Consider the following 13,429-nt stretch of genomic DNA (forward strand, 5'->3'; position numbering starts at 1 on the left):
TTTGAGAGGGAGTTTGCAAGCAGGTGAAGGGGTACAGGGACAGGGGAAGGGAGAGAAATCTCCAGCAGTTTCCCTGCTGAGTGTGAAATCCGACTTGGGGCTTGACCTCATGATCCTGAGATCATGACCTGAGCCAAAATCAGGAGTCAGAGGCTCACATGACTCTTGGCTCAACCAACTGAGCCACCCTCCAACTCCTGATCCCAAGATGGAGTCAAATGCTCTACTAACTGAGCCAACCAGGCCCCCTGATAGTTGTCATTTAAAGAAAATCCAAGTGAATCTTTTTTCATATGCAATCATAATCTAACCATTAGTATAAATAAAAATAATGTGATTTTTTAGTCCAACAAAAATTTAAGTATATTTTAATTAGAACTTTATCATTGCTTAAAGAACATACTATCTTAGGTGAAGAGTTGCCCATTTTTCCTTTTTGAGACGAAAGGAAACATTTGAACTATTCCAAATATCCTACACACATCATATTTAATCCTACAACAATCTTGTAACGGAAGTCTTAATCTTACAAAAGATGAAAACACTGAAGCTCAGAGTGAAAAATCTGTCTCAGATATGATAGCCAAAAAAATATCCTAAATAAGAACTCAACTGATTACCAGAGAAATGCTTTCTTGAAAACCACCTCTCAGCACTCTGTGCCTTTTCCTTATCCCGGACACTCAAATGAGGTTGTTGGATTTGCATGTCCCTTAAAATACCTAAGTCAAGTCAGCAACGGACTCCTTGTTGAAATTCTATTTTGTATTTCTCCATGGACTAAATGACAGGGTAGCGCATCCAAAAGTTGTAACCTTGGTTGTTTTGTTCTGCTACACCATCATGTAGGGAAGGCAAAATTTTGAGGGATAAATTTTAGGAGGTTGTAGTGTTCCAGGACTATTCCACAGGAAGAGTATGAAAATGCTTATGTCTTAATTTCTTTTATTTAATTTTTTTAATATAAAAAGCAGGCATAAAATACAATTACATTACTACAAAGATGCAACAAAAATTTTTTAAAAATCAGGGGGGTACGATTTTTGTTCAACGGGGACAGTTGATCAAATATTTATGATTATCTAAACCATGCAGTTCATAACTTATTACAATTTCAAACAAAACTCATTATGGGGAAGGGAATCGAGGACAGGCCCCCAAGCATAATATCCGGCACTGTCATACAGTGCCTATTTTCAAAGTGCTTTATGAATCAACTATGGTTATCTTCACGCCAGAGGAAAACTGCAGCCTTCTTCCAGGGGAGGAGACGTGAGTCAGTAGCAGTGTCGACACAGACTGAGAAACTCAGAAGTGACTTGCTCTCATAGAATATTAAACATGTTATTAAAGCATGTTTGAAAAAGGTAATATAGTGTCTTAAGTTTCTCTATTTTACCACGAGAATCCTGTAAGAATAGATTAACAACAGCAGCAAAACTTCTTAAATTGTGGTTTGGCAACCTAGAGTTTTTTTTTGTTTTGTTTTGTTTTGTTTTGTTTTTTGAGGATCTACAGCTAAACTGATTTAAAAAAAAAAGACATCCTTCAGAGCCAGATTTGTGACTCTAGCCTAGGTTAGTTTTAAAGACACTAACCTTACTCTAGATTTCTTGGTATCCTTTAGTTAAAATTTTCAGATAGATTTTTTTTTAAATCTTGCTTCTAGATAGCATATTTTCTTTAATACTTTTCAAACATTCACTATACATTTATTTTTAACAATAATACCGGCACCAGTTTTCCTTCTACTTCTGTCTTGCTATCCCCCACTAAACAAAAGTAAAAAATCCAACTAAGAAAATCCCAGTATTCACTACTTCTTAGTTCTCAATAGGAGGTATTTATGGCTCTAGGAGAAATCAGGTGTGAAGAAATAAGCAACTTTTGGTCTTTATTTATCTGGGAACCTTTGGAGCCTCAAGAAAAAGAGAAGCTGGCACAAAATCAGGTTGTTAAACCAAGTCAATATTGTATTTAATGAGTGTTGAGAAGAGAACATTTGTATGGGTGTATGCATTCATGTATGTACATGAAATCAGCAACAGGGTAAAAAGCAAATTCTTACCCAAGGTCAGAATTTTTATTAAGCGCATTTCCATTAGCTGGAGAAACAACCCTATTGAACCCTTATGTTAAACCATATAATGTGAAGAATCTCCATGGGAGAGATTTTTTTCACCCCTTAGAATACCTTTTTTTCCCCAAAAAACTTCACATTAAATTTCCTCGTATAGTTGCATCACACCATGATTCTCCATATTCTCTAATATATACAGCATTCAAAAATTAACTTTTGCCATTTTTACTCAAATATTTCAATTACTCATGTAAACTTCAAATTATTTCACCTTAATAAAGTTTATTAAAAATATATATATATATATATACTCTCCAATTCAGAATATGATAGAACCTCCCATAGTGTAACAAAATCTTTATATAAAATATTAATTCAGTCTCCTTTTAACAAATCTAATGAATGGAAATATTTATTCTATATAAATTTTATATATTTTTCATTTTTATATCTTACTTAAAAAAAAAAAAAAAAAAAAAAGGCTGTGCCCCCAAACCAGAACTGCAGAACATCTCTGTGAGGGAAATGACATGAGTTTCTGGTTTAGCACAGACATCATGGAAGAGTGCAGGTGGGATAATGAGAATAACAAGATTCAGTTTTAGTACATCAGTAGGCCAAAGGCCACTCTTCAATTTTCACAACAGTATCTATATTTTGGGGATCTAACTCTTTAAACATTTCTACACTGACTCCAAAAGTAATCAATGAAAAATGTCTGCTTCCTTCATTGAACTATTAGATGATGTATTTCAATATCACACCAAACCCTGTGTATATGTATTATAAAGAGACTGATAAAAGACTACATAATTTTTTTAACTTGATGCTTATCATTAATCCATATGGTAGCAGTACAAAACACATTTTTCTGGGACAATGAGAAATCTAGCAGAAATGGTCCTGCATAACCTATGACTTTAACATCATTTAAAAAATAAAAATCAGGTTAAGAGCCTCTGAGGCTAGTTCTTCCCAGTCACCAGTTTTAGCCCAATCCTGAAATATTGCCATATACAGTTGTGTGTTTGAGGAATCACATTTAAATATTTAAAATATATCTACAGTATGTCTTAATTTTCTTTATATTTGAGATAATCTTAGAATCTTGAGTGTGAAAATGTAAAAATAGTCACAATGTCTCTACCAGAAATAAAAATACATCTAGGGTAGCCAGCAAATTCAAAGCAAAGCAAACATTTCAGTCACACACTAATACTGAGGTCTGTAAGAAGAGTGGGATGAATAATAGATATACATAAAAGATATATTAGTTCCAATAGTATCCATTATTGTTTCTATCACGAGTACTTTTAAAAAAAATTGTTATACAATCAAAATAGGTTGACATTGATAACTATTACATGTAAAAATAGTGCACTGTTTTTCTTTTGCAAAGCGAATTTGCATCCTAAGAGCTGGAAAACACTTCTTTTTTCAAAATACAGAAAAGGGTGAGACTTTAAAAAAAAATTAAATTAAGGCATTCAAAATGGGTAAAGTTGCCTATCATGAAGCATTAGGAAATTGATACAATTAACATCAAAACTCCTGTTACAATAATTGCTTAAACATGAACATGCAGCCTCCATGGGGTATACACAAATGAGTGATATAAACTCCAACATTATGGCTTTATACAAGTGCATAGTTGCAACTGCAGTAAGATATCTGATTAATGTGTATAAAAAAATAAAATGGGACATTTGTTGAACCCTCTTGCAGTATTACAGTACTATTATATATGTGTGTGTGTGTGTGTGCACGCACGCGCATAGAGAGACACACACACATATATATGCACACACACAGTATAATGGTCACTTCTTAAAGATGCAGTCTCTATCACTGTAGTGGAATCCATTCCCAGAATCTTCTGGTAAATGTGCTGGTGAAATCTCTCTGTTGAAGCTGAAAAGATGATTTAAGCTTTAACTCTTCTCAATCCTTTTGTGCAATGTAGTGTGAGTGACTGCCAAGAGAGCTTTATGGAACAAGTTTGGAAGAGTTGCATATGATATTCTTACTCTATTAACCAATCATTGTTGGTTCAACTTGATGCTCCAAAGGAGCCCAGAAAATATCCAAGATTTATAATTTATATTGCAGGAATAAGGGAAATATATGTGTGTGTGTGTGTGTGTGTGTGTGTGTATGTATCAGTCCCTCCAGAAAATATAGCTTTTTAAGAAATTCTGGCCCATCATACTTCAGTCTTGTTTTAACTGGAAGAATATGATCACCTTGAATAATGACTGCATTCATAGAAGGCAGCTAGCTGGAAAAAAAAGAAAAAACAAAGTTAGTTGATACAGTGAAATAATTTAAGAGATTGTTAAAATTCTTTTAAAAGGCATTCCATTTATATCATTTCATGATGTAGTCTTCCAACCTCTATGCTTTTAATACCTAAATCATGCATAAAACATTTATTATATTATTTTTATTTTTAGGTACATGCAATTATATTCTTATATTTTCCTATATTTTCTACAAACATGACACACAAGTTTTAATATGGTTAACTGGCTATTAGGGTTAGATAATACATCACCAAGTAACTCAAGTGAATATAAGTTTGACTTGGAGATTAACCACTAGCTGCCTTCTATAGCTGAAAGAACAGTGGGCTTATGGACCAGGTTCTACTTGACTATTTGAGCCTTAGACACATTTTTTAAATCTACGAAATGGGAACAAACACATTGTTTTAGTAAATATATGTAAAAATACTCTGTAAATCTTGGTTATAAACACCTCCCAATAACACATGATTTAAGTCTATTTTTGCAATATGCTTACTTAGGTTAAGACAGACATTACTTCTTTTAAATCCATTCTGTGTAAAAAGGTTTAACCATGAGGTTCAGTTTTTACTCAAATCTCCTTTAGCCACTGTTAACCAAACTATTTATATGTTCTACAAACACAAGAACTTTCACAGCACATCAATAGCATTCTTTAGCAAGAGAAAACATCTCACAACATCACAAAGAAAAGCCAAATCAGAAACAGTATTTCACAGCACTTATTAGACTTACAAAGTGTTTATGGCTTCAATTCTTGCACGTTAGAGAGAAGAAAGGAGGAGGGAAGGAGAGTGGGAGGGAGGGAGGAAGGAATCCCATGCTATGTTCACAAACTAATACAGTTGTAGGAACTTGAAAACATTGTAAATTTTACTTCTCTGAATATGGCTTCTTTGGAATGAACAATAAGTACCAGAATTGCTTCTTTTGTTATTCTTACATGTTTCATTCCTAAGATAAAACATTGTAATTCCAACTGTATTGAAAATATATAGCCAATAAAGATTCTGAACATAGCACTTCACTTTTTTAACTTAACATGGAAATTTCAGTTAGAAACTTTTTTGAAAACTATTTTCCAAATACATACTATTAAAAACAACTTAACAAAATTTAAAAACTAGTCAAAAACAATGAAAACCCAAGTGCAAATCACATGCACTACTTTGAATAACTCATTTTTCATTTTTTGATTTACCCCATTTATTTCTTCAGAAATCAAAAACATCGTCATCATCATCACCACCATCAACATCATCAAATGACCAATCCCAGTCTTTAAATGCCAAATCAAGCAATCTGCAATAGGAGGTTTGCAAATTCACATTCTAGCACTCTTTAGAAATGGCAGCTTAATATGATAATTGTCTAGAAATCACACTTTGTGCTGTGAGATTTTAACTCTCCATCAATAATAACACAGTCAAAATTAAGATGGTAGCACACAGGGAGATCTTTCTTTCCATATGTAAGTGCATATAATGTTAGCCAGGTCTGATTTCTAGAACACTAGAGACCTGAAGACAGGTAATATTTGGGGATAAGATATGATCTTCTCCCCACTGGGCCCAGATAAAGATGTAACCATCCTGATCCCCAGTTTGATTTGAGAACTATGAAAAAATTCAGCATTTGTCAGCACTCCCTTCACAAAAGGACCCAGACTGTCGGTTCACAGTTTAGAGAGAAACACTAAGAATGTCGAATTCTCAATTCTAGCAAGAAACTATTTGCTTAGTGGGTCACCAACAGTGACGCTCTGTGTGAAAAACCACAATTAAGAGAAAAACCACAGGTATATAAGCATCATTAGCAATTTATCTTGGCTGAATAAACTGGACTTAGAGCAGGGGTATATGTGGTCTTTTCTTTCTAATCCAATCCAATCATCTAACATTGCTATCATCTTTATTTTAAAAAACAGGTGTAACTTTTTCATTATTTTAACTGTGAGGTTCACGAATCAACTTATGCCAAGGAACGCCTCTGGTCCCCAAAATCTCATTTGTGACTTCAACTTTAAAGTTGGTCCTTAAATCTGAATGTATATGGTTTACACTCAATGCTATTTATAATGCATATTTGCAGGCATCATCCCAAGAGATTCTGATATAACTGGACTGAAGGGAAAGCGAGGTGCAAGTATCCGCATTTTTAAATTAAAAATCTGGAGTGAATTCTGATGCATCTGTTTGACTCTGATAATCTAATCACTGACAGAGTATGTTGATGGATAGCTCCCTAACTTAAAAGTAAATAAACCAACCCAAATTACTCTATTTCAAAATGTGTTGAATGTAGGACAATGTTTGAGAAAATGTACAGATATAATTATTCACTTACACACCTATCACATTTTTCCAGGCTTACATATAGGCAGTAACTTGTAGCTAAGGTACTGCTTGGGAGATTGAGATCAGTGAGCCATCCTGGGTGTTTAAAGCCCAACTTTGAAAAATCTGCATTTCATACCCTTCCAAAACCTTTGAAGTGTGTGTGAAGTGTGCATCTGTGTCACAGTCTTCAAATTTTAAAAGTTTGGTCACTAGGCTATTAGTACAATGCCTGGCAAGACTTCCCTTAAAGCCCCCCCTCAGCCCTTTCCAGTCAGCCGTCTAACTTTTGTCATTTCAACCTAAGAAAGTTTTCTCTAACTTGGTTTCTTCCTGCCATTTTCACTGTCATACCGGTACCTTAGAGAAGGAGCTCACTAAGTCAACACACACCAAACCCTTGCTGAAAAACTTCTATCTGGAGAACAAAGTAAAAAGTACTGCGTAGTGCACTGGGTTCTTTTCCGTCTGGCTCATTGCTTTCTCTGTCAGTCCTCTTCTGCCAATTCCTGTCACTACCCTCTCTCCCTACTCCAGCCAGTACAATGTTTCAGAACATAACATGGAAGTAATTCTGACAACTCAGTACCAATGCACATAACATTTTGCCTACCGTTGTCTGTTCCCTTATTTCTTTGCCTAGAAAATGACGGAACCTCCCTTTTTTGGAGTTTCTTGATGGCCTCAGGCAGAATTCTCCATGCTTTCCTTTGTTCCCCTCGTGCTTCTATTATAAATAACATTTAAAAAAGTACTGTAACTATCTGTTTGATTTTCTATCTGCCCCATTTAGTTGATCAGTGGGTACACACTGCAGGCCTGGGCGACTTCCTGCCGAAGATGCTGTGGGAAGGAGCATTAGAACTTTGAGTTCTGCAAGGACAGGACAGTGCCCAGTTCTTTACGTATTGCCAATACCAAGTTTCTTAATCCTTACCAGTTTGGCAGCTGAAAATGGTTTTACATTTTATTTTTAATTTAATTTAAACTTCTTTGCTTAATAATCAAGTTGATCATTTTTTCATACTTAACAGTAATGCCTGCATGTTCCTCACTGATTTTTAAACCGGGCAGAGGCAATCTTTTTTTTCTTAATGATTTATACAAGTACTCTATATACGAAGATACCCATCTTTCTCATAAACATTATAAATACATGCTGTTTTTAAAATTTACAAGTCTTTAATTTTTGGTTACTCAATCACTTTCTTTCTTTGCTTTTACTCTTAGGAAGTTCTCCAATCCAAGATCAGATACATATTCACCTATTTTCTTCTACTTCATTTCATAGATTTATTTTTAACACTTCAAGTTGTACATATCTTTTTCATTTTTACCCAAATAATTAGTCTGTTAATTTTCTAATATCTATAAATGGAAAAGAACAAAATTAAAATAATGCTAATGTGGCATGCCTGGGTGGCTCAGTTTGTTGAGCATCTGACTCTTGGTTTCAGCTCAGGTCATGAGATCAAGCCCCACATCGGGCTCTGCACTGGGTGTGAGGCCTGCTTAAAATCCTCTCTCTCCCTCCCTCTGCCCCTCCCCTACAATAAATAAATAATGATAGCATAAGAGCTCCCCCAACCCCCAAGTTTTAACTGTGTTGGCAATGCTTTATATCTTAAAACTGGGTAAATGAGTGTTTGTTACATTTTTGCTTTATACTTTCCTGTGTAGCTTAAATATTACATTTTAAAGGAGACTTTTAAAAGAAAAATAATTAAAGAGAAATGTCCTTAGCAGAGACCAGCATTCTGTGTCCTACTTCGGAACAAACTAAGGATCTCTGCAAATTACCTTTATCACAAATCAACATTTTATTCACAAATTCTCTACATTTCTAGCATTGTTTTTTTTTTTAATTCAAAATTACTAAGAAAACATTCCTCTGGAACAGCATTTCTACACATTATGTTTTATAAACTGTCAATTCATTTCTATTTGTATCACCGTGAGGCAGTGCAGTATTACAGCTGAGGATGCAGGATCTGGAACTCAATCTGAACTCATGGCTTTGCTGCTTATTTGGTGTGCAACCTCAGATATACATTGCTTCTGTGCCTTAGTCTCCATGTCTGTTATATGGAGACATTAAGAGCTAAATCACAGGGTGGCTCTGAGGATAAATTAGTACACTTAAAGCTCAGAGAAGAGTGTCTGGCATATAACCTGCCCTCAAAAATGTTGTCTTCTATAATAGTAGCTAACACTTGCCTAATAGCTATCACTTTAAAACACTCTCCTACAGAAAAGGGGAAGCACTGCAAAGAGTTAAGATGAGAATCAGAACCAGGGATGTCACAAAAGCCAAAAGAAAAAAAAATGTAATGCTGTGGTCATTAACAAAGACAAACACTGAGGAAAAGTTAAAAAAAAAATCAGATGATTACTTATAGGTATTATGTTTTAGTGTATATTATAAATATACATATATAAATAAATATACATATATTTGATGATTTTGATGACATCTAACAAAGCCAGACATTTGTCTTAAGAAAGACACCATGTAAGTTAGTTCAACTAAAGCCAGATTAATACAAACAAAGAGCTAGATAATAAATTACTGCTGATATCGACCAGAAATGCAGTTCCTAGGTGTTCCTGGATGATCCTTTCACAGCTCTACCCATTTGTCTATAGGAATGTTAAAGGCCATCAAGTCCAATGCTTGACTACACTCCAGAGCCATGCGGTTCTCTGTTAGACTACATACACATGACAAATTGGGGAGGGTACTTTTCCCTAGAGTCACCAAGCAGTCACCTGAATCAGGTACTAACACTGGCAGTGACAAGGCACTCACTATTCTAGAGCAAGCCAAGTCTTCCAATTTTGGAAATCTGTGACTGCCTGATACTTTTCCTTTGCTGAGTTATAAATGTGCCTCTCTGTTTGTTCTTATTCTAGTACATCACCTACAGAAAAGTCCTCTAAATCTTTACTGCTGTTTACAATCTCCCATCCTACAAGCTCCTGTTCTTCCAAACAATTTCTTCAGAAGAATAAATGTCCTTAGTTCCCTCACTTGCTACACTTTCAAATGACCTACTACTCCGTTATTCTTTTCTGTATATTCTCCAATTTGTATATGCTACTCTTAAAATGTGACACTCAAAATGCAAACCATACAGTGATTCATGTAAGACAGACAGACAAAACTTAAGGAATTAATGAAGAATGAAGTCACAGATGTTAAAGACAATGGAAATAATGATGCAGACACAATAATGAAATGCAAAATTGCATCTTAAATGTGCCCATCTTTATGCTTAAAATTTCAGAGTATGTTAGACAAAAGATGTTCACATAAATACCCTAAACATTTTATAGTCAGTTTTGATATGAGTTTTATCTACATGCATAGTTGTAAGACAAAAAAAAATCCCTATTACTTACTGTTGCTATGCAAAATGTATTAAAAAATCAATGAAGAATGATTCGAAGGGCAGGGCCAGAACTAAAACAAGACAAAAAGCAACAAAAATAAAAAGTAAATGTGCCTCCAATAGACCAAAATGCTAAACTGGGGAAGAAGGGGATAACAAAGTATAAGTCAGTGAACATGAAAACTGTTAGGTAAGTGAAAACATGCCTCACTTAGTGTGAAATCCGCTTCATGAACGAATTCTATGTGTTATCTATCACAAGCAGTGAAATTATTAACTTATCCAACAGTACCAAAGAGTAAAATGTATTAAAGGACTGGAGTTCTTACAATCCTGAATCTGAAATTATTTGCCCTTGTAGAGTCTCAATCAAAAAGAAAGATAGTATATATCTTCTATTCTACTCTACAGGAATATTTTCAAGATCAAATGACAGAATATGCAGAAAGTTGAATGAGAGAACAGATTATGGAAGCACTCTGGAAGCTATAAAGCACTAGACAGTGTGAGCTATTACAATAGCAGGGCATCTGTGCATTAATAGTTCCACAATACTAATAACAGAAGTTTAAAATTTTAGGTGTTTTGCGCATGGCACACAGAATAACCTTCAGTGTCTTTGAATTCTTTGAGTTTCTTCAGCTTAATTACTCTCATAAAATCACTAATTTTATAGTATTTAGTTTTCTCATACCTCACAGAAAAATTCAACATTTTCACTGCTGACACACCAATTCTACCTTTGTCATTCTAAATTACTTCCTTGAGATAATAGTTTCAAGAAAAGTTTCATATAAGATGTTTGTGGTTAGAATGAAAAGATTTCTGATAATACAGCCAATGCACATCATTATTCATATACTGAAGGTCCTGTGTTAGGGAACAAAAAGGATACCTGAAATTAGACACCTGATCTTACGCACTTTATCCTTTAACTAAACTCAATCTTCAGGGTCATTTCAATGAATAGTAGTAGTATTTACAAATGCTATAGTAGCTAGTAAGCCAAGAAATGGTTATTCTGAATCAAGAATGAAATTACTGTAATACAGCCATATGAAAACGTGCATTCATCATTATCTCAGGATTTATTACTCCCTAGCCCCAACCACCTCAAATACAAGGAATGTCCACTTTACCCACTAGTTAATATCTGCATTTTTATTTTTATTTTTTTTTAATATCTGCATTTTTAAGATTGATCTTTACTGCTCTTTAAATCAGAAACAAGTTATTCTAAATTTATAGATGTGAATTAAGATTTTAGAAGGTTTTGGTCCTACTTCCCAAGTCATCTAACATAAAAGAGGTTTAAGAGGTTTGCAGTATTAAAACCAATGTGTGCATCTGACACTTTTAAGTCTTTGTGTACATCATCTAACTAAACCATTAGTCGGTGTGCTTATAAAATCTTAAAATATTTTTATTATATACATAAACATGACAAAAATGAACCCTTTATATATTTTGGTTGAATTTAATATATGTGTGTGATTTAGCAAACAAATTTGTACTATCTTGAACTGAATCAATGAGACACACACACAGTTTCAAACATTTGGTATTCCATGGTTCATTAACATACCAAACAAAGGAACACTACAATTAGGAAAATTTGTAATTGAACATAAATAGCAAAATATTTTAAAAGACACTAATTTTTATTCACATTTTGATTTATTACCTTGGTTTGTTTGGGGCAAGCTGTCGACTTGGCCGTCTAATAGACTGGTTTTGTTGTATCTTCATTGAAGTTCTAGGTGATGACCGTGCAAAAGGGTCTGGAGCTGGAGGCTTTTTAGGAATCTTTTTCACCAACCGACTAACCCACTTCTGCTGCTCTTCTGTAGAATTTGCTAACAACAATAGATTCTTTGCCGTCGAAATATCACAATAAACTATAAAGAAATATTAGAAAAAATTAACATGTTTAAATTGATCTGAACATAAATAATATTGATGGAGCAAGTTAATTACTATTTACCCTTGCAAGGTGCTATAATCTCCTCCTTTTTGTCCATGTGATCTTTATGACATTTAATATGGCAGCGCCGGCATTCTAAAGCAGGAGGAGGTTTAAACATATGCCACAATGGCTTCATACAAGCCTCACAGTTGGTTGGGAAATGATACAGAGTAGGAATAAATTCATGTCCTTTATGGCAAATATAATTTGATTTTTCTCCTACTGGCTCCACTGGAAATTCTTGTTCCTTCTTACTTTCTCCTTCATTGGCGTACAGAATCTACAGATAGCAAAAATAATAATGAGTGATTAATAAATCATTTTTTATGTAGTAACAATTTTTACAGTGTAAATAAAACAGAATTAGCCAGATCATTCAATGAGAAGAAAATGCATTTGATGTTTAAATATTAGTAGGTTCTAAGAACTTTTATGAGAAAAGTCATTGGATAGTTAAGTCACTTGGCTCACATTTCAGAAAAAAACCTATCTTGTTCAAATGTACCTCCTTATTTCCTTATTTTTTCTGTGATACCTTACTATATTTTAGCAATTTTATCAGAATAGGTCAAAAGGTAAATTTTTAATTGATGGGTATTAGAACATTTTTCTCGAAGGGTGTATTCAAAACAATCTCCCAAAAAGATGTGGCAATTATACAAATTAATGCTTTACAAGTCTCAAAAACAGACAGGTGGGTAATAACTGCAAACACAGCTTTAATGGAAAGATATATATTTGGAGAAGTGAGGAAGAGAAAAGGACGTATAATACACTCCAAATAAACATCATAAGCATTAGAAAATCAGTGGCCAACTCTCCCACAGTACTCCAAGCAAAATGGCTTTTATTTGGAAGGAACTCAATAACTAATTGTTGGTTTGACTAATTTTAAAATGGAAGTAGAAGAGGGAAGAATTTGGCTTCCCTTTAAACTGGAAGTAGAAGGGCTACTGGGTAGAGAATTTAACTTCACAAGCAACTGTTTTAACTTTCTAGAGAGCGGAGTGTAAAATCAGAAACAGAAGAGAAAGTTCATGCTTTAAAAATGTCCCAATAGGGGTGCCTGGCTGGCTCAGTTGGTAAGCCTGTGACTCTTGATCTTGGGGTTGTAAGTTCAAGCTCCATGTTGGGTGGAGAGACGACTTAAAAATAAAATACCTTAAAAAAATAATAAAATAAAATAAATATCATAACACACCTTGAATTAAAGGACAGCAAAGGCCAGAAACATGATATAAATACCCTAGATTTCAAAAGTAAAATGGAGAGAAGAATGAAGTAGTATCCAAAAAGAGGAAGTAGTATGAAAGATATAGAAAAACAAATGACCTTTAAACGGGACTAAA

The 13,429-nt window shown here is 34.1% G+C and overlaps 1 protein-coding gene across 15 annotated transcripts in view; it reads right to left on the minus strand.

Moving 5' to 3' along the window:
* Window positions 1-928: 928 nt before the first annotated feature.
* Window positions 929-13,429, minus strand: part of ROCK2 (Rho associated coiled-coil containing protein kinase 2) — a 141,499-nt gene continuing 128,998 nt past the window's right edge. For 6 of the 15 annotated variants that reach the window (XM_038560779.1, XM_038560783.1, XM_038560778.1 and 3 more), the window contains 4 exons: window positions 12,099-12,360; window positions 11,799-12,012; window positions 5,588-5,688; window positions 929-4,358 (listed from right to left, as the gene is read on the minus strand). In XM_038560779.1, coding sequence (XP_038416707.1) covers window positions 5,601-5,688; window positions 11,799-12,012; window positions 12,099-12,360 — 564 coding nt within the window. In that variant the 3' untranslated portion in view covers window positions 929-4,358; window positions 5,588-5,600. Of the gene's footprint in view, window positions 4,359-5,587; window positions 5,689-10,124; window positions 10,186-10,808; window positions 10,985-11,798; window positions 12,013-12,098; window positions 12,361-13,429 lie in introns of all 15 variants that reach the window. The other 9 variants (XR_005372098.1, XR_005372096.1, XR_005372093.1 and 6 more) reach the window with 9 other exon arrangements.

The sequence above is a fragment of the Canis lupus genome, chromosome 17 (assembly GCF_011100685.1).
Source record: "Canis lupus familiaris isolate Mischka breed German Shepherd chromosome 17, alternate assembly UU_Cfam_GSD_1.0, whole genome shotgun sequence".
In the NCBI taxonomy this organism is placed as follows: Eukaryota; Metazoa; Chordata; class Mammalia; order Carnivora; family Canidae; genus Canis; species Canis lupus.